Here is a 21,162-nt window from a genome sequence, read left to right as displayed (position 1 = left end):
ACACTTTCTACAAATTCTTGTATTAGAAAAGAGCTATCATGTAGAATTGGTAAAAATGAAAATGATTTTGGTTTATTACTCTAACATGTGCTTTCAGAGCTTTTTAGAAAACAGAAAACATAACAAGGAGGGGGATAATCCAACAAGGGTCTAATGAATTCACGCCCGACAAAGTGAACTACAGAACATAAACTTATTCTCATGCTTGTTAGTAACTTTTATTCACATCTCTTTTGTTTCTCTCCACCTGGCTGTCTTTTTAGAGAAACTGGTTTTCGTAAAAGAAACTGGTCACATACAGCCCAGACTCTGTTTTTTGGGGCCACCTGTGCAAAAAGCATATTTCCTTTCATTCTCCATACAGTAAGTTTGTGGGGCCAGCACCCCACGTTGTGAGGTTTCCTGGTCTAGCTCTAACTGGGTAGGTAGGCTGGTGTGTCAGGGCTTCAATACCAGGATGTGCAAGTGCTACAGAAGTAACTACATCATCCTCAATGGTGCCATTATTAATCATTAACGTGAAGGCTCCATCTGCTGATTCCTCTATCTCATTTATCAACTGGTATAAAACTTGGTTAGGGAAGAAGGATATTATTTACTAGACCCAAAAATTCTTTCTGAATTACCGATCATACCCTACAAAAGGGTTCATATTTTTAAAACATTTCCAGGCAAAAGCTTTCATAACCATTATAAAGTCAATAATTTAAAAGAATTTTAGTAAATGGCAAAGAAAGATGAAAAGGAAAATTTAACTTCAGAATTGAGATTACTTTTTTCTATTTAGGTCTTACCTGTATAGCAGCCATTTGTGTATGTGGAATATTTGTTACTTCGTCGGTACTTTCTAGATTTACTTCCCACTTGTTGGCAGAATTTCCACAGTGACCTTCATGGCTGTTAGACCCACTGAGGGCTGTACCGTCACCATTCATGCTGCACTGTGTCTTTACTGATACTTCCAAAGATTCCTGAAGGATCTGTGTTTTAGGGGCAATCTCGTTACCAGGAGGAGTATTCTCAGCATTCAAATGAGGACCCTCAAAATATACAGCAGCACTTTCATCTGGTCTGTCACTGGCTACAAACGATGGCGCCACTGGTACTGATCTTTGCAGCTGATATTCAGAAGGAACATTGGCTAGAGGTGTATAAATGTTAGTGTACTGGGGCAAACTGGGTAACACGTTCATATATGTTGGTGGTGTCTGGGTAATGTCAAACCCCCGAAAGGGGAGGTATGTACAGTATCCTGTGACCAAATGGGGTTGAGACCAGTAGGTTGGTTTCACATCCTCAGAGGCTGGTTTGGGAGAATTACAGGATACTTGCTTATGACCGGCATCCTCAGACACTGATGTGGGAGAATCAAAAGAGACCTCCTTGGGCTTCTCATCCTCAGAAACTGATCTAGAAGAATTATCAGACACTGGTTTCGGGTTCACAGCTTCACAGATTGGTTGGGGAGAATTAGCAGATACAGGTTTGGGCTTCACGTCCTCAGAAGCTGGTGCTGAAGATAACTCAGACACTGGTTTGGACTTTACATCTGGTTTAAATTCCCTCGCGGTTGGATTCAGTGGTAGTTTAACTCGTAAATACTCCCCTGTTTTTGAAATTTCTTCCACTTTTGTCTTAATGTTTTTCTTCTTTCTCTTTTTCTTAAGCCGTAATGCAACTTTCTTCAATGCAATACAGTTGTCAATCACAACAAAACGAGGACATCCCAAGAGAAAAGATTTCAAACCTCCGGCTTTTTCTAGTATTTGCCGAGTTTCTTCTGGGAAGAATTCATATTCTTCAGAGAACATTTTATTATTCATGTCCAAGGGACCATGCTCTTCCAACAACTGAGAGAAATAACTTGGAAAAAATTTATGTTTACATGTTATTACAAGGAAGTACTTAAACATGTTCTTTTGAAAAAAGTGTTTCCCCCAAAATTCTCCCCAAGAAAAATACTATTTCACTTCCAACTGATCTCAACACCTCCCCAACAAACATATTATACTCATATTAAATCTGACAAAAGCTATATGCAATCAGTGATACTCTAGAAGCAAAATTTTGTTTACCCTTGGAGAATAATCCTTAAAAAATTTGTTGGGAAAAAAACCGAAAAGGGATTAAAAAGTTATTTCATAAATTTCAATTACATAATTATACAATCTATTTTAAAAGTAACGAAAAGAAAATTTATTCAAGAAAAATAACAAGAGTATCAGTAACAAGAATGTCAAATGAGAAGAAATCAAATTTCATTAAAATCCTATTGGAATTTACATACAGTAAAACTCTTAACATTTTTCTGTTTAGAAATATGCAATGATTCAGAAGTACTGAAACTAATCATGTCTGATCAACAAACCAATACAAACAAAACAAAAAATCAAATAAATCAATATAGCAGAGGATCAGACACACATAATGGGGTGATCCCTTAATCTACATCCAGTCCTAGACTGGGGTGCACTCCAGTTAAGGGGCTATTTTCTTTTCCCATTCTTGTGTCAGGCTCCAAGAGCCTTCCTCTTCCATTAGAATTTGGTATTCAGTCTATAACAATGGCATAACTAGCAACCAAGACACATACTATGCAATTTCAAAGAAATAGAGCCTCCACATTTTTTCCACTGCCTAACTAGCAATGAATTTTTCAAACATTGAGGCAGGACAAAATTTAACAAGGGTCCCCAGCCCAAAGGGAAAGTGTGTTATAAACCATATTGTGAATAAAATTTTTACAGTTGCTATTATTTGAAACGCAACACAAAAATGAACTTTAACTATTTATACATCTTTCTAGCCCTGAAAAATCATCTCTGTAAGGGAAACACTGGGTCCAAAATAGCATAAATATGACTTCTTTATAACCAGTGTTTTACAGGGGTTAGCAACCATCCATTGACGCACAGAACAGTGGTACTGGTATGGCTGTTCGGCAGACATGAAAGAGGCCAAAGCTCTAATGAAAGATGCTAGATACAACTGAAACAAGGAGGCTGACTCCACTTCTGCCAAGTTAAACAAGATGCATCTCTCTCATCATTGCTCCTGTTCAAAGTCTCAGACTCTAAAAGGGATAGTGTTCCTGCACTTCAGAACCAGAGGTAAAAACGGCACACTACATGAGACAGCAGTTTAAACAACAAAAACCTAACTATACCAGAAAGATTAATAGTTCTTATGTTGTTATCTCATATATGCAAGTACATGTTTACTCGCGTACATATATTTTCACACTTGGATAGGGACCATCAGGGTCTGAAATGGTCATGGCTGGCCTTCCATAGTGCCATTACAGGCCACTGAAGGCACAGGGGCAAGGGACAGGATGAAGAAAATGTTTGGGAAAGGATTCCCACCCTAGTATGCTGGCGGTGGCCCTTTGACAAATCACTGTTTTGTAGAAGCTCATGATTCTTCCCTCACAAAGTCATTCTCTTTACAATACAGTGTGATCAGACCAATGATGCAGCTCTCCTGCTACTTGCAAGCTGTGCGAAAGGACTGTGTCTTCTACTTTGTCTGCAATCTTCCACAGTGCTTAACCCTAAGTGGTTAAATAAATCGTGGCTGACTAATTAATACCACGAAAGAGGTGGTAGGAAAAGCTAAGTGCAGAACGCTACCCAGTGAAATACAATTCCCTTCAACTATCTAAAATCATAAATTGTTAGAACTAGAAGAGGGTCAAGTCAATTATACACCAATCAGTCTAATCCCCACCTTCACAGTGGAATACGTGAGTCAGGATAAAATTAACAGCAGTTATCCCAATATTCTGGATTCCTTGTGTAATATTTTTTTTCTACTCTAACACTCTTGTCATACACAAAATTTTTGTTTCATTTTTCTTTCTTTTACCCACTGGCCACTAAAAGAAATCATTCTTTTTTTTTTTTTAAGTTTTATTCATTTATTCATTTAAGTAATCTCTACACCCAACATGAGGATCGAACTCACGACCTCGAAATCAAGAGCCACACGCTCCTCTGACTGAGCCAGACAGGCACCCCTAAAAGAAATTGTTCTTAAGCTCATCATCACATGTCTACTTTTGAAAATTCAGAGAAAGAATTGTTTTGAGGTGTAACTTCCTGTAAGTTTTTGACTTTAAAGTTTTATCTCAAAATACATCAGCCTATTTTCTTCCTCATAAAGTTGTTTAATTTCCTCCCACTTATAACAGTAATAAATTCTTTAAGAAGCAAGGTCCTGACAATGACACAGTTTAGCTTCAGTTTCGGATGCTTGAAGCAAAGCCTACCATATTTTAAGAAATACTAGTGTAGTTTTATAGCTGTTTCCATGGGGTCATCCAGGAGTTTTCTGGAAATATGATATGCTCAGCATTTCAACTCTAAAGAAAAACCATAGGGGCGCCTAGATGGCTCAGTCGGTTGGGTATCTGACTTTGGCTCAGGTCATGATCTCATGGTCAGTGAGTTCGAGCCCCGCATCGGGCTCTGTGCTGACGGCTCGGAGCCTAGAGCCTGCTTTGATTCTGTGTCTCCCTCTCTCTCTGCCCCTCCCCCACTCACGCTCTGTCTCTATCAAAAAATGAATAAACATTAAAAAAAAATTTAAAGAAAAACCATAAAGAAGGGTCTGGGAGCATAACCAGACTGAAAAGGAAAGAAGCGACTGGGGAAAACAGAAGCAAGGACTAAACTATGGATGAGTAACAGGTTTTCTGCGAGAATAACCAGGTCTTAAATTAATTTCCTATTGCAGATCTTAACCCTCAATTTGTCTTCTTAAGGAAGGTAGCATGCACTACTTAGTAATACCAAGCTCAAAATGGTAACTGCTTGTTAGATATTCCTGAACCCTTTACTCCATTATTTCATCTACCCTACTCAGACTTGTTGATTTCATATTCACATTTCAATCCCAAAGTAACAGCCAAAGTTATTTAAAAAGAAAAGTCTGTTTCTCTTGTATTATGTCAATGTCAGGAAGACAAGTCTCCTGTACAATACAGAGATACAAGGTCTTGTTACCTTTACTATCATTTCAGCAGAACACCTGTCACCTCAGCAGAAGTAATAATGGGATCCTGGTATCCTCATTACCCAATAAAAGGGCAACACTTTGACAAGCTACATTACTTGTCACTGGACTTAGGAGATGCTAAACAACAGCATCCATCAGCAAAAGAACAATGAGACCAAATAATAATAGGACTCCTTGTCAAATGTAGAACTCCCCCCTTATCCACAAGAGAGATGTTCCACAACCCCGGGTGCCTGAAACCACAGATAGTACTGAGCCCTATACTATTTTTTCCTACACATATATACCTATGATAAAGTTTAAGTTATAAATTAGGTGCAATAAGAAATTAACAGCAATAACTAAAAATAAAATAGAACAGTTACAATAATATACTGTAATATAAGTTATGTGAATGTGGTCTCTCTCTCAAAATTTTATTGCACTATCCTCACTCAATTCTTGCAATGATAGGAGATAAAATGCCTCTGTGATGAGATGAAGTGAGGTGAGTGACACAGGCACTGTGACGTAACATTAGGCTACTACTGACCTTCTGACAACAGGTCAGAAAGAGTATCATCTGCTTCTGGACTGCGGATGACCACAGGTAAGTGAAACCTCAGAAAGCGAAACCAAGGATAAGGGAGGAGTACTGTATACCCTGGAATTCATGATGAAAGATATGGCTGGAAACTTTTACAGTCCTATCAGTACATACCAGGGTCAGTTTTAGAGACAGAAAATATCTATATTAGCAGCTCAAACTGACAAAACCAATTATTAGTAGTATTCTGAATTTATTTATTTATTTAACTTACTTTACTTATCTATCTATCTATCTATCTATCTATCTATCTACTTATAAAAGGTCCTGGCTGCCCTCAAGTACCAGAGCCTGGGTCCAGCCAGACCACTGTGGTTTTTTTGTTTTTTAAATGTTTATTTATTTATTTTGAGAGGAGGGAGGGTGGGAGGGAGAGAAAGGGGGAGAGAGAGGGAGTGAGAGAGGGCGAGAGAGTGGGGGGAGAGAGAATCTCAGGCAGACTCTGTGCTGTCAGTGTAGAGCCCGATGCGGGGCTCCAATCATCTCAAGAATGGTGAGATCATGACCTGAGCTGAAACCAAGAGTTGGGACATCCAACCAACAGAGCCACGCAGGTGCTCCAGGATTCTAAATTTAAAATTAAAAACCCTCAGTTAACTTTGTGCACTACACGACAAAAGCCATAAAAATACTTTCCTTCCCAACTTTGTAAGCCAATAAATGATTCCTTTAATAAGCAAAAGGGACACAAATTAAACAACCTGCAATCTTTAACTGGCAGCTTCAGGATGAAATAATACTAGTAGGAATGTTAAACTACTTACTCATACAGCGTTGAACATTTTTGTTTTGGGTTAATGTCCCACAGCTTCTTATTACGGACAACATATTCACTGCTGTGCTGTTCATAGATAGCTTCAAATTCTTCTACATCTTGCCGAAGGTGGTCAGGTACCACAAATGGGCCTGCAGAATTTGGATTGCGTCTGCTGATTAAAAAAAGAAATTTTTTTTGTGAGTCCTAAACTTTGAGATGACCCAGAATATTTAAATTAAAACAAAGATAGTAACATACAACTCAGCCTTACAATGCAAAAAAACACTACCAGATAATTAAATGCAGAAAAGTTACCCGTGTGCGTGTGTGTGTGTGTGTGTGTGTGTGTAGACATTTATAAACCATGTGTGTGTGTGTGTATACATTTATAAACCTCCAAGGAAGCACTTTTAACTAACTACTTACTCTTGATCCCAAGAACAAATTTTTTGAAACTCCTGGTTTTAAAAGTATCAATGTTATATTAATTGTAACTTGTTAAAGATTTTGTTATAACTGCTATTAATTTAAGCTAAAGTGAGATTGGAACCAGTAAAACACTTAACAAAAAGATTCTTTTGCTAAAGTGTACGATTTTGCATTCTAAAAAGATGTAGCAGTTTGTGAGTTCTAAAACAAGACTATCAGGTTTAATCCTGGCTCAGACATGTACAAGCTTCAGGTTCTTAGGCACTCAACTACACTGTGCATGAATCCCCTTATCTGTAAAATGTACATGATAACAGTACTTATCTCCCAGGGTGAAGAGTATATTCAATGAGTTTGTATATGTAAAGCCCTGAGAATAGTACCTGGTACATAAGTTCTGTCTAAGTATGGACTATTACTATTTGAACTTAAAATAATTCCTCCATTTAAAGAATCCATGAAAATGAGCAAAAGCAGCTCTTATGACAACTCCTTTAAGAAATGTGAAAAAAAAAATAGGTTTCTGGTTCATAAAGGAATATGACAAAAAGGTCATTGCTACTCACTACTTTTACTTTTTCTTATGTCTACTTGTTTTCTGAAAACTCAGTTTCAACAACTAGATGCCACTGAAAATCATTCACATCTAAGACTGAACATCTAAAACATCTTCCTCTCTATTATAGCAAATATGCTAGTAATTATCAGTAGGAAATTCTCTTCACTGAACATCTTAAAGACTATTTCCTAAATCTTTGCATAGTATCTTGCATATAGTAAGTTCCCAAACTTATCTAATGAATGTCATTAGCCCAATGATTTTAATGTTGTTTGCAGGAATTCTTAATGCTGACAAGCCATATTATAAAATCAACCAAGATGGATCACACTAGGCTGTCATCACAGATGCACATATTTAGATAGTGAAGTTAGAGAAATAAAACACAAGTTTAAATGATGTTAAATTAATACCACTTGCTAAGTTAATACACTTGAGTTAAAATTTGAAGCACACATTTTCAATTTTACTTACTTGTGGTCTTCACCTGAAGTGATAGTCTCATTATTTGGGGTTACTGAAGATGTTCCAGACCCCACTAACATAGGCTAGTTTAAAACACACAAAAATGAAAACAATTTTCTACCTTAAAATTCCATGAAAAAAAATTAGCATTAAAACAAATGAATGCTTATATAAATATGCATGCAAATTGCCAATATGTAAGACTTATCTAAATTTCCTTGTGAACAGGAACACATAGTAATAAAGTTTCAACACCCATAAATAGGCCCAACTTAACATTCAAGTAGCTTCCAATACTCAAAAAAACTCAAATGTCAAAGATAAAAAGCCAAGTTTTAGCAGAACTTACAAAGAGCTGCTCTAATCCTCCTCTAATATCTGTTCACTGTCTCACCTCCTGCCCTCCTGAGCTCCCACATACATGACAGCCATGAAGAACCCCCCAGAAGATAAATAATGCCCTATATGGCTCATGGGCTTGGAGCAAATCTTTAAATCCTAAAAAAAAGTCTTTCTCTATAAAGTACTTCAAAATATCCCCAAGAACTTGTTAATTCTAATTTATATATTCAATTAACTATTTTAGACAAGAATTAATACCAAAAATACTCCATACCTTTGAATCTTTTGGCTTCTTTTTCTTGCCTTTATTTTTTATCTTGGCAGAATTAAACTGGAAAAATGGGGGAAAAAACAATGAACACTCAAATAACAGCATGATGAAGCTCTGTATAAAGTATATACTGGTTTTAGCCACAAGTTGAATATCCACAAAATGCTGAACAAAAATAACACTTCATATGTTAGCCCTAGTGTTATGATTTATAATAGAAAATAAGAGAAAGCCTAATAATGACAGTTATAACTAAAATTGCTTCCAAAAATTGTTTAATGTTTTATTTCTCAGAGAGAGTGTGTGTGTGTGTGTGCACACGCAAAGGAGGGGCAGAGAGAGAGGGAGAGACAGAATCCCAAGCAGGCTCTGCACTGTCAGCCCAGAGCCCGATGCAGAGCTTGATCTCATGAACTGTGAGATCATAACCTGGGATGAAATTAAGAGTCGGATGCTTAACCGACTGAACCACCTCTTGGTCCAACATTTTAATAAGGTGTATGTTATTTCAAGTAATTAATCAGTCTTTTAGAGTAATTCCGATTATATGCTACCACCATTTCAATGGCATTCCTTTTCTTAAGGTAAACTGGACACTCTACGCCTGAGGCACTCCAACTCTGAGGCACAGTGGACTTAGAAGACATTTAACTTCCCACTGGGTGTGTTAGTGTGTTTCCATATTTAGCTGGGCAGTATATTTCACAGGCAGATTAAGAAAAGTTCAAGTACAGATGACTTGATCCTAAAAATCAGTAAATATGCATCTTTCTGTTTGAAAACTGCCACAACCTACTAAGATAAACGACTCTGGAATTATTTTAACTTAACTTAGTTTGGAGCCATTCAAAACAAAGTCTCTTTGTTTTCCTTACAGAACAAAACATTAGAATTTTAATCATTACAGATAACTTTTCATTTTTAGGCAGGAGATGACTCAACTCGTTCCCTATTTCTGAGATTAACAATTATTAGTTGCGAAACTTTATGGACATTGTCTAATTTAAGCCTCTTGAATTTGCTGATTGCTGACTGTCACTCTAATTCCAAGAGGAAGACTGGCATTAACATTCTATAAATGAGTATATGTTAGCCAGAAATCCTCCATGTTTGGTTCTAGAATGCCACCTGTGATGTAAATAAACACTGGCCTGGGTACTCCTCTCTTCCTGTGGCTAACACAAATTAACACGTTTAAAGCAATCAAATAACCTACCGGCACATCACCACTGTCTTGTTTCCTTAATACAGTACAGCGGCTGTCTGTAGGAAAATACCAATAAATTGTGAGAAAATGAAATTTTTACATTGACAGCACACTAAAGCCTTAAAGAAAATCACCGCAGACACTACTATCATCAACTATATTTTGCTCCTTATTTTGCTTTGACACAAGTTTAGTTTAGAAACCAAGAGCAAATGGCCAATTAAATGGAAACCAACTACAAAGAATCACAAAATGTCAATCTAGTTCAGCATAATTTGAGTGCCTTCTAGATATCAAACTCTGTGCTAGATGCTGTGAATACAAAGATGCAGAGAATAATCCCTGTCATAGATACGCTTGTATTCTAAGCTTATGTTGTACAAATACACAAGCAAGCAAATACGTGCAACCCAGAGTGCCAAGTGCCTCAATAAATACAATGGAAACAAAGCTGATGGAATAATACAGTTTTCAAGGATAAAGGCCCAATGACAGGCCAGGGAAGGCTCAGAGAGGGATGCAATATCAAAATGAGACTTGAAATAAACAAGCAAAGGGGCAGGACGTAGTTGGAGCAAATGCAGGAGCAAAGACATGAGGCAGGAAAAGTACGAGGAGGGTTTGTACACCTTCAAGAAGTGGGGTGTACACAGGGCACATGGGGAGAGTGATGATAAATCACACAGATGATGTGAATTTAATGTGTAGGCAAAACTAAGCAAGTGTTTAACAGAATTGTTACAGTCGTATGAAAGAGATGTTCCAGAAGAGTCACTAGTGGCAATATAAGAGGAAGATCTGTAGTGGGAAGATCTAAAGAACAGACACCAGTTTGGAGGCTACCAGCATGGTCTAATCATGGAAAGCTTATTAAGGTTCTGACCTAGGGAAGTGGAGATGGACAGGAGAGGAGAGATCAAAGATAAAGCTTACTGGAACGGGTGACAGACTAGATACGGGGTAATAGGGAAAAGGAAGAATCAAGACTTTTTTCAGGGTTTCCTGCATAGATACGAGATATACAACAATGTTACTGAGATAAATTTAGGAAAAACAGGTCCCTGGGGATACAGTAAGTGGGTTCAGCCACACTGCTCTTAAGGGACCTTTTAGTTGTCTACAAAGAACTACCAACAGTAAAACAGTATGCAGAGTTCAGGAGACAGGCTGAAACTCTGAATTAGTGATAGGATTGGATGTTGATCAGTGGATTCTGAAAAGTTTTAAGAAATACAATCATCCCTTTAAATGAAAAGAGACAAAATTGAAAATGTCTGGAGTAAGGGTGAGAAGCACAGCTCTTGGAGAGAAAATCTGTTGGGATGGCTAGTCATTTGGTTGGTGGCTTCTGACTCTATGACTAAAACCAGAGGAATAGTCATAGTATATCTGGGGTATAGAACACAAGAATCAGAAAAAATGCACACAAAGAAAGAACTGTGTCCTTTTTAGTTATTTTGTTGTGTGATCCAAACATGCATCGGGTTTTGTAAGCTCAGTCTCCAGACAGTATTTTACTACCAGCAGCAGCAAACTGACGGCAATAAATTCAGGCTATCAACAAGCACGTCACCTCCAGCCATGAAGCTGTGTCCTGGAAAAATAAGCCATCTATATTTGAATGTGCTCCTTCCTAAGACCCAGAACAAAAGCAAGCTTTTCAGTTCCTTATACGTATGAAATTTGTAATGTGTGATACTCCTGTACAAGGCTGGACTTTTTAATGTGCTCTTTAAAACAAAGCATGAAATTTTAGGTCTCACTGCTGACAACATGTAAAGCAAATACTAAGGAATGCTGAGGGATTGAGGTGGGGTGGGAGATTATCATAAGACATACATGTAGTACCAAAGATAAATTAAAATTAATATAGAATCTAAGAATATTAGAATTTTGAAGCAAAATGGGACCACACAGATCAATGGCTCTAAATCCTATCACTTCAATGATGAAGAAACTAAGATCCAAGGGAAACTAAGGAATTAACTACTAGTCCTCCCATTCTACCAAACTGGACTCCATGCCACTACCCAAACAGGTGACCTGACTCCCTCCTCAACCCCATGTCTCTAATCCCAGATGTCAACTTGGGAGGTGTCCAACTAACTCCCCATTCACAGCTTGGACTCCAGTGCTGCACCAAGGGTTCGCCCTCCCCAGGAAGAGCACAAGGGCTTGATCCTCCATTTGAACCCCCAGCACTCTTTCTGATCCTCTCTTATTGAGCTTACGGCCATATTATAGTTATTTGTATATTCATTTTACTCCCTTTTCGACAACATAAGGTCTTGAGGGCAGGGACTAGTATAAACATTTCTGAGTACCTGGTTAACACCCAGCTCAGGCAGGGGCCTTGAAGAAGTAGTAAAAACAAAGTTTTTAATGAATTGAATTAGAGAAGAAGCTGGGCCATAACCTACTTTTCCTAACTCCCAATTCTAAGTTCTTCCCACTACAACAGATGTGCTATTTATAGATTCTGCAAACATCACCTCCTTTTCAGGGCAATGTTTTCTTGAATGTTAAACATCAAACCATTTACTAATAAATTCTGTCCACTTAATATGCAACCTTTGCCATGATACTGTTAAAGTACCTAAAATGAGAACAGTATGGTACGTAGTCAGTATAATATACCCATCTGAGTATCTCTATAACACTTGGCTCAACTTGGGTATAATATACCCATCTGAGTATCTCTATAACACTTGGCTCAACAGAGTAAAAAGATTCTATGACCAAAAAAAAAGTCATTATTCTTAATCACTAATTTGCCCACATAAGCTGGCTGTACCACAATTCTCACTATTTTTTTAAGTATTAAATAAGCTAGGTCCTTTGGAGATATTTTTCCCCCTTAGATATAATATAAACTAAAACTCAGTCTACATACCCATTATATCAAAGAATTCATCTAAAGCATTATGCAACGCTGGGAACTTGTCTCTGTGTTCTTCTAGCAGCCATATTAAACATCGTGCTTCCTTCAATGATGTTGGCTCACAGAAATAATCAAGTTGCTTTCCTTCTATAGAGGCTAGTTTATGACCGTATTTCTCATTCCAGAGAAAAGTCATGATGCTAAAATCAAGCTCCTTAAGAGATGCTCCATAACGAGAAAAAAAAGGTCCCGTGGCATCTAAACCTGTAATAAAAACAAAACCCAAATCAGAAAAAGGGAAAATCATTTACAGTAAAATCACACTCAGTCATACATCTCTGAAAGCAGTTCAATTATAATTTGCTTACATTTTCAGTGAAAAACACATATTTGAACATAAACTTGTTCAAGCTATTTTGCATTTTAGAATATGACTTAACACTGATAGGCTAATGACAATCATTCTTCTCTATTAGTTGAATAAGATGGACCAAAAGCTTCTTACAAAATAGCTCGTATATTAAAAGTTTATAAGGTTATTTTTACTAGACTTAGGCAGTGAAAGCAGGCATTAAATTCCTTTAAAAATATAACAACTTTTTCACTAATTCAAAATGATGTTCATCCTAATTAGTGCAAGCTAGCAAGATTTTACAGTGCTTTTCTATATATCTTTCACAGGAACAAAAAATCAGTAATATGCAAAAGCTTCCCAAATGCCTTTAAAACAGGACATGGGTAACCACCCCCACCCAATACCTCCATCAATGGCTCCTTACCCTCCTCCAAAATCAGGATAGTCACTATTCCCACTGTTACTCCACTTGCTACCCAATCAGAGAAAGAAGTAGCTGCAAACTCGTACTGCTACTGAGGGAGGGGCGGTGAGCCCTGACCCTACCAACAGCCACCAAAAGGCAAAGGTTGGCTCTGTTCTGTCTTCCCACTTGCCTCTGATACAGCATGATCACCTCGTGTTGGCCATGGTTTATCAGTCAGCAAATGAAGCAGACTGCTGAGTCAAAATTACCTTGGATGGCTGTTTCTTCCAGATGAAATAGTTACCTTGCAGTGGTCATGATGCATGAAAAATGTGCTCACTGAAGGGAAGGCACGAGATGGCTTCTAGTATTAAAATGTTAACCTCTTCCCACACCCTGCATGTGACCTGACCTCTCATGTTAAATACGCACATGATGTGACTCCACAGTATAGACTTTTGTTGAGAAGTAAAATTCCAAGAATTGGAAATTACTTGCCTTAAATATATATGAGTTTTACATCAGGGTTACAGTACAGCCTTACTTTAATTAACATGCCTGAAGTAATTTAAATAGAAACAATTTTAAATACTATGCATACATACTTATTAAAATGATACTTTAATCTTCAGAATAAATGTGAATTATATCAAAAGGCCACATTAACATTTCCATCAGTGAACTATAAGGCTCAAATGCTCTAGTTTACCCAAAGCAACAATGGCAGGCACTCTTGCCCAGGTAAATATAACCAGAAAGCCTACTTCTCCTGCTTCTCCAAAGCAGATTAAAGTGAGAATAACATTGTAATTTATTATTTGATTGTTAGTAGATGCTAATGACAACCTGATCACTTAAGAGTGATTTTCTGGGACCAGAAACCCATGCAGACCTATGCTCAAAGCAGCAACACTTAGCTATCAACTATGTTGAGCTTGCTTCTATCCTACTTTGTTTCCACTGACAGAAAATTATCAATACACTCCCCAAACTCTAGAATTCTAACAGCTCCCTGTCCCTAAAAACTCCAGCAGATCCGTGTGACTTGCAGAGGCCTGGCAGGCTCACTCTTTGGACTGCCCTGCTATGGCTCCTACTGGCCTTGTATCCAACTGCTGCCAACGGAGTCATCTACCATATGAGGCCAGTTGCCATCACGGTCACCAAGGTAAACAGTGCCCTGGTAGGTACCCAGAAAACTCTCAATCTAGTGTTAGACAACAACTCTATCTGCAGCTGCTTTCTGAGGTCCCCGCATGGCCTTGGGCTGCTTGGGGGGAGGAGAGGGTCTTCCTCAACCAAATTAGGAAAATCAGGAACAGTAGTAGCAGAGTTTTATAATCCTATGATTCAACCTCAGAGAATTTTTCTCATGATCTTTAGATACGGATTGCCCTTGGTGATCCTAAGCAATTAGTTCCATCCATTCTTTCCTCTAAGTTTTCTAAGGAATCTGTCTACAGAACTGCACGGTCCCAGAGGGCACTCGGACAGCTGCCTGGGGGGGGTGCTATTTACCCATGACTGTGCCTACTATTCACGTGGTTTACACATTTACAAACAGTAGCAAAATATAGGACTGGATTTTCTAAGTGACTGAACTTTCTTGTGTTTACACCTTTTGAAAAGGTAACTTATCTATAACCGTAACCTATCTATAAAATAACCTAAATTGTGAATTGGGAGGAAACAGTACTTTTAACCAGACAAATTTGTGGTCCTACATTTAAAAAAATCATGTATGATGATAGAAAAAAAGAGGGTTCAGAGGCAGATATCCAGCCTTCCTACTAATAAACAGCAGCCCTCGAGTTCAGTGGCATTACCAAAGCTGTTCAGTTTCTGGATCCAGGCAGCTAATTTGGGCTCCACTTCTTTAAGCTCGCTCAAAACATGCAGAAATATCCTGGTCTTTACTCTGTTCTTCTCTTGAATCAAGTGACGAATGACATAGTCCACCGCTTCATTTAGAAAATTTCTGCTAGAAAAACAGGTTGTGTAGTCTTCTGTGCTTAAAACCTTCCAAGAAAGCAATTCTTTGAGAAGCTTGGAAGTGTTCAGAATACCAGATTTTATCTTGTCAGCATACTGCTTTATGCACTGCAGAATTCTGTCATCAAGGAACTGGCAACTCTGAACACTGTCTACAGTTTCTAAGGATAAAGAAAAGTGGTCAGTTAAAGTAAGCAACGGGGCCAATTTGCAAAGATATAAACTGAGAAAGAAATAATATAACATTACATAATAACGTAAAGTACGGTTCAGAGGGATTCTTAATGTTTTAAATAAACTCAAGAAATTTGGAAAATAATTGCTTAGCAATATGTTTGAAAACACAGTCACATTAAACCAAACACATCAGAAGTTAAGTACTCCTTCACTCTGTACCACTCATGTAACATCGAAAAACTCAGTTCCTCCAAAATAGGGTTACTTTCCTCAACAATCCTAACCCAGCCTCATCAACATTTACATTCAATAACTATGTTTAATCACTAAGAATGCAAAGAGTGTTTTCTGGAGTTGAAGGGATCATTTATTCAGTTGAATTCAATTAATATTTGGTAGTTACTGTTAGGTTTTTCATCTTATTATTGGATCCTAAATCACAGGATCCCATGGAGTTGTTGATTCCAAGCTGGAAAAGTTCTCAGAAAATTTCTCAGAGTTCATGTTCCCAACTCAGGCATCTTCCTTACAGAGGGCCATTTAGTCCCTTGAAGCATGCAAAATTAAAACACATTCACCACAGACTTTTACAGTAGAAAAGATAATTTTGATTGACTGGTGAAACATTAATGGAATACTAAATAAAACATAAGAACAAGAGGAAATATTTCATTTTGGGAACAGCCATCACAGTAGAAAACAAGAAAGATTAACTTCCTTCAGCTGAAAACTGAAAGTAGTCCTGGGGATGTAATGTACAGCATGGTGATTACAGTTAATAAGACTGTATTGCACATTTGAAAGTAGCTACTAGAAAAGTGGATCTTGAAAGTTCTAGTCATGAGAAAAAAATTTCTGTAACTATGTATGGTGATGGAAGTTAATAGTCTATGGTGATCATTTTGCAATATATACAAATATGCCATATATACATCATGTTGTACATCTAAAACTAATACAATGTTACATCATCTATTCCTCAATTAAAAAAAAAAAAAAACCTTAATTAAGAAAAAAACTTGGTGCCTGGGTGGCTCAGTTGGTTAAGCTTCAGACTCTTGGTTTCGGCTCCGGTCATAATCTCACAGTTTTATGAGCTCAAGTCCCACATTGGGTTCTGCGCTGACAGCACAGAGCCTGCTTGGCATTCTTCTTGTCTCCCTCCCTCTCTGTCCCACCCCCACTCACGTTGTCTGTCTCTCTCAAAATAAATCAACTTAAAAAAGTGTTTAAAAAGAAAAAAGTCTGAAAGTAAATATACTCACAGGAACAGTATAACAACTGAGACATTCCCATGTAGATCAGGGAATAATGACAAGATGAACGTAAAACAGAAGGCTGGGTTAGGTTATCTCTATCGATCTTTTATGAACGGTTTCTTTATTTGAACTCAACATTATTTCACATTCAACTAATTCCACATTCAGCTAATTCACATTCAACATTCACATATATCTGCACAGTGGGGTTCAGAGCATTGCTAAACACAGAATATGCATGTCAGCTATTATTTCCACTGTCACTTTGGAGATGAGGACATGGACACAGATTCTGCCCCATGTTAGTGTACCGCTATCCCTGTGTACTAGGATTTTGAATCCCTATGTACTGCTTCCAAATTCAGTGCTCTTTACACCAACTTCTCCCCATCTAGAGCAACACAAGAAAGTGACGGTATTAACATACTAACTGAACTCTTAATTTCAATTCGGTAGCAACACGATGCCCAGTAAGACGGACATATTAAGCAAGAATATATTATTCTCATCATGCCTTGGACTTCAGCATACCTTTCTGCTCTTCAGTTTTGGGCAGATTACTTTCCCTTAAGTCCTCTTCCATCCTTTCTTGTGCTAATTTTTTTGCTTCTTTTTTTTGGAGCTTTCTCTTCAATTTTTTGTCTTCTTTCAGTCTTAGCTTCTCTAGGCTGATAAGCGTTTACAGTTAGTGGATATCCACCTTTGTTATAAACTCAATTAACTATTTCCTTTGCCTATTACAGAAACCATTCTCCAAGCAGTAAGTTAGAATTTGCCCTTTGAATTTAGAACTTGGCCTGCATCTTCTGTTCAATATCAAAAACTGTTGACACGTGTTCGGTTAAAATTAGGGTACTTGTGTCATGAAAACAAGAATTCAATGACTGAGTGATTTATAATTAAGGCTGGCATGTATAGGTTATACAAATGTTATTACCATATATATAAGTTACTGCTTAGGGTAAACAGAAATAGTAAAAATTACTCTGTAAGAGAATGCATATGTACACTAATTTCAAAGAAAGATTCCACAGTAAAATATTATTTTCACATCCTAATGACAGCCCACAACATTGGAATTTGGTTGATATGGTTTACAAAGAATTCTCTTCAACAAATATTTCTGTTCATCTTTTCTTTTGCTTTTTCTTGGTCACAAACGATGAAAAAAATCACTTCTTAGAATGGAAAACAAGAAGCAGGACCAAAAAGAAAAAGAAAAAGCATTGGAATTATTTGATCTAAACAACATATATATAGAGAAGTGAATAATTCTGACAGTATATTGAGTTCTTTAGGGTGAGAAATAGTCATTGGTTCAAAAATATTTGCTGAAGAGAGATAAAAAAAGAAAAATGCTTTTGGAATTAAAGTTTAAACAACTGAGAGCTAAGTGTATAATTTTTATCTAAATGCCAAATCTACTAATCAAACGTCATTTCACAGCATCAAATGTCATAATTTTACTTAAAATTCAAATAATGTTTCTTACTCAAGCTTTTGATATTTAACCATTCTAGGCTAGTTCTCTTTTCAAGTTTTAAATATCCACAAAATTCATTTAAACACCACTTACTTGGGTATGTGTACACAGCCAATTTAAAACACAGCGTAATTCAGAAATCTGCATTTAACAGAATTACATTCTAATAGACATCATTAAACTACCAATTGATTGTTAAAAATCTTACCTAGAACATTTCTGTTTCAGAATAGGTCTTGGAGGAACCTTTTCTTTTATGACCTTGTGTTCAAACTTTAAATAAAACAAAGACATCCAAAATTTGTCTCATACTCCCATGACATAAAGCACAAAACCACAAGCAACAAGCATTTCAGAAGCACCCGCAATGTTCAATTTGATAGAGAACAGTGGTAATGCTCTGACCCAGACAAAAGCCCAGAAAATTTTAGCAAAACAATTTACTGAAAAGAGGAACAAAAGAGTAGACACACCTTAGGAAGCTTAAAAAAAATTAAGAGTGAGCAGATCAAATAAACTACAAATACCATTAGAACAACCCATAACCCTCCATATTATGAAGTGAAAGGTAATCCTTTGAAACTCTTCCCCCTCCCTAAGAACCCCACCCTCGTTAATACCCAAAAATTTACTCAGGATTAAGGAAACAAGATTATCAAAGAGTTCAAACTGTAAAACTGAAATGTCAAAAGTCCCCTCTTTTAGGAAATTAAAGAACGTGAGAATCCTTCATTGCAAAGGTATATTCTCACATCCTAAAATTTCCTATATTTTCTTAAATTAAATAACTTTTTTTTCCTGGAAAACATAAGACTGTACAACTTCTACAAACTTAAATCATATTTTAAAAGGTGTAAATGTTTTGATTAACAATTTGGTAATATTTTCCCTTTATTAGATACTTACTTCACATTTAACTTGACCACCACTGCTGAAAATGATAATCTTAGAAATGATTCCTTCACAGTCAGGGGTAAGACAAATTCCTTGCAGAAAATCCTATTTGATTAAAAAAACAAGTGCTATATCTCTGCATAAATCTATAGATGCATACCATTTTAATCATCAGAAATAGTCAAGATACATCAGAAACTTCCTTTAGGGAGGCACTGAAAGTCCCTGCCCATTGTCTTCCGACTTTCGGAGCCTCCCTTATAGAAGGAATATACTTCCAGCTGTAGGGCTGACCACATGACTTGCTTTGGTCAGTGCAAGGTGAGCTGACATAACGTACACTATGTCCACGCGAAAGCTTTAAGAAACACCAAATGAACTGGCTATTCCTCTTCACCCTCTGCTACAAGAACACGTTCCAGTCACTCTTCAACCTCAAGTCAGAAACAATACAGCTACGTAGACTGGAGATGCTACAGCCCAACTCTGGCAACAGCTTGCACAACTTTAAGACAATCAATGTCAGCAAGAAATGAACTCTTCTTATTGTAAATTACGAGATATTTGCATTGTGTATTACTTTAATACATCCTAGTGAAAGAGGACTAATTGACAGAGTGTATTTCAACCCACAGGCATGGTTAAGACCACTAAGGGAACATTGTGTAACTAGAGAAACTCAGTTAATGTAAGACACAGCAAAAGTGATTCAACGGCAACAGTTATTTGTTCATATCATTGTATCATTACTTAACTATGTGAAACTGCATAAAATGTGAGCATTTATTTCTACCAAACTTGAATAATTCCTCTTGCTAAGAAGACACCGCACAAGCACCTTACTCTTTTCCCCAACAAGAAGAGGGGATTACATGAGGCTAAGCAGTGTAGAAAATGTTTTTTTTTTTTTAAGTCAATAGCTTATTGAATCAGAAACAAATTCTATGAATGCAAATTAGATTACAAAACTGTGCCTTCTTTCAAAGTACACCTAGCTAATGGTAATTAACATTATAACCTTGCTAATTAAGAAAAACCACAAAAAGAAGCAGGAGTACCAAATTTAAGTTGATTGCTTAGCACAAATTATCTCATTACATTTTGGTAGAAAATAAAAAATCTGAAACCCCAATTCTACATCAGAATGTTAACATTAGACATTTAAATTTTTATTTTTAACCATAACATTCCCAATGTAAAAACTGGTTAAACAGTTTATTAAAGGTCTCTATGGCTATTGCCTTTATACCAGTATAAAGTAACAACAAAAACTGATTTTCTACTTTATCATTCAAATAATAATTTAAAACTTTTAGTTATGTTTAGAATGCACAGAAAGGGGGGTGCCTGGATGGCTCAGTCAGTTAGGTGCCCGACTTCGGCTCAGGTCATGATCTCACGGCTCTTGAGTTCAAGCCCTGCACTGGGCTCTACGCTCACGAAGCTCAGAGCCCCGAGCCTGCTTCGGATTCTGTCTCTCTTTATCTCTGTCCCTCTCCCCCTCACACGCACGCATGCTCTCTCTCTCTCTCAAAAATAAATATTTTAAGAAATTAAAAAAAAAAACAACACAGAAAGGAATTTATATTCACTTAAAGTTTTTTCTGAAGATTCTCAGGGGAAAAAAATCAACACACAATAGACATACTAAAAGTTCCAAGCTATTTTGTGAACTTACCTTGTCAATTTTATCATTAAAAGTTGTTGTTTTCAATTTCTTCCAACAGTTCATGTGAAATTCTATTTTACAGTACTGGCAGCAGCTGATTCGTATAAAACCCTATGGGTTTAAAACAATTTTTAATATACATTTTAAAGATGTCTACACACACACACACTCTCCCTCACAATCACAACACATATATTAAGATAAAAGAGAGAGCTGTCTGCGTTCACCTGGCAAACATAACTAGACATCACATTCTCTCCTAGGGAAGTACAATCTTTTTATACCCCAAAATGCCTAGTGCTAGAGACAGAGAACTTGACTGGCATATTCATTTCCATAGCATATAGCTGCATTATTCTTTATAATACCAAACATTGTATAAACAGTATTCACCTGATCTACTAACCAGGA

General features: G+C 37.0%; 1 protein-coding gene across 5 annotated transcripts in view; it reads right to left on the bottom strand.

The window, feature by feature from the left end:
- The window catches only part of TTC3 (tetratricopeptide repeat domain 3), a 112,599-nt gene that overhangs the window by 23,641 nt on the left and 67,796 nt on the right, over nt 1-21,162 (bottom strand). For 4 of the 5 annotated variants that reach the window (XM_030328892.1, XM_030328891.2, XM_030328888.1 and 1 more), the window contains 11 exons: nt 20,761-20,862; nt 19,095-19,187; nt 18,397-18,461; nt 17,237-17,373; nt 15,104-15,430; nt 12,529-12,780; nt 9,645-9,691; nt 8,432-8,488; nt 7,825-7,898; nt 6,370-6,534; nt 795-1,863 (listed from right to left, as the gene is read on the bottom strand). In XM_030328892.1, coding sequence (XP_030184752.1) covers nt 795-1,863; nt 6,370-6,534; nt 7,825-7,898; nt 8,432-8,488; nt 9,645-9,691; nt 12,529-12,780; nt 15,104-15,430; nt 17,237-17,373; nt 18,397-18,461; nt 19,095-19,187; nt 20,761-20,862 — 2,388 coding nt within the window. The remainder of the gene's footprint in view (nt 1-794; nt 1,864-6,369; nt 6,535-7,824; nt 7,899-8,431; nt 8,489-9,644; nt 9,692-12,528; nt 12,781-15,103; nt 15,431-17,236; nt 17,374-18,396; nt 18,462-19,094; nt 19,188-20,760; nt 20,863-21,162) is intronic. The other variant, XM_030328889.1, reaches the window with a different exon arrangement.

Source organism: Lynx canadensis, chromosome C2 (assembly GCF_007474595.2).
Source record: "Lynx canadensis isolate LIC74 chromosome C2, mLynCan4.pri.v2, whole genome shotgun sequence".
NCBI lineage: Eukaryota > Metazoa > Chordata > Mammalia > Carnivora > Felidae > Lynx > Lynx canadensis.
Note: the sequence above shows the minus strand (reverse complement) of the source record. Positions and strands in the feature narration are given on the sequence as shown.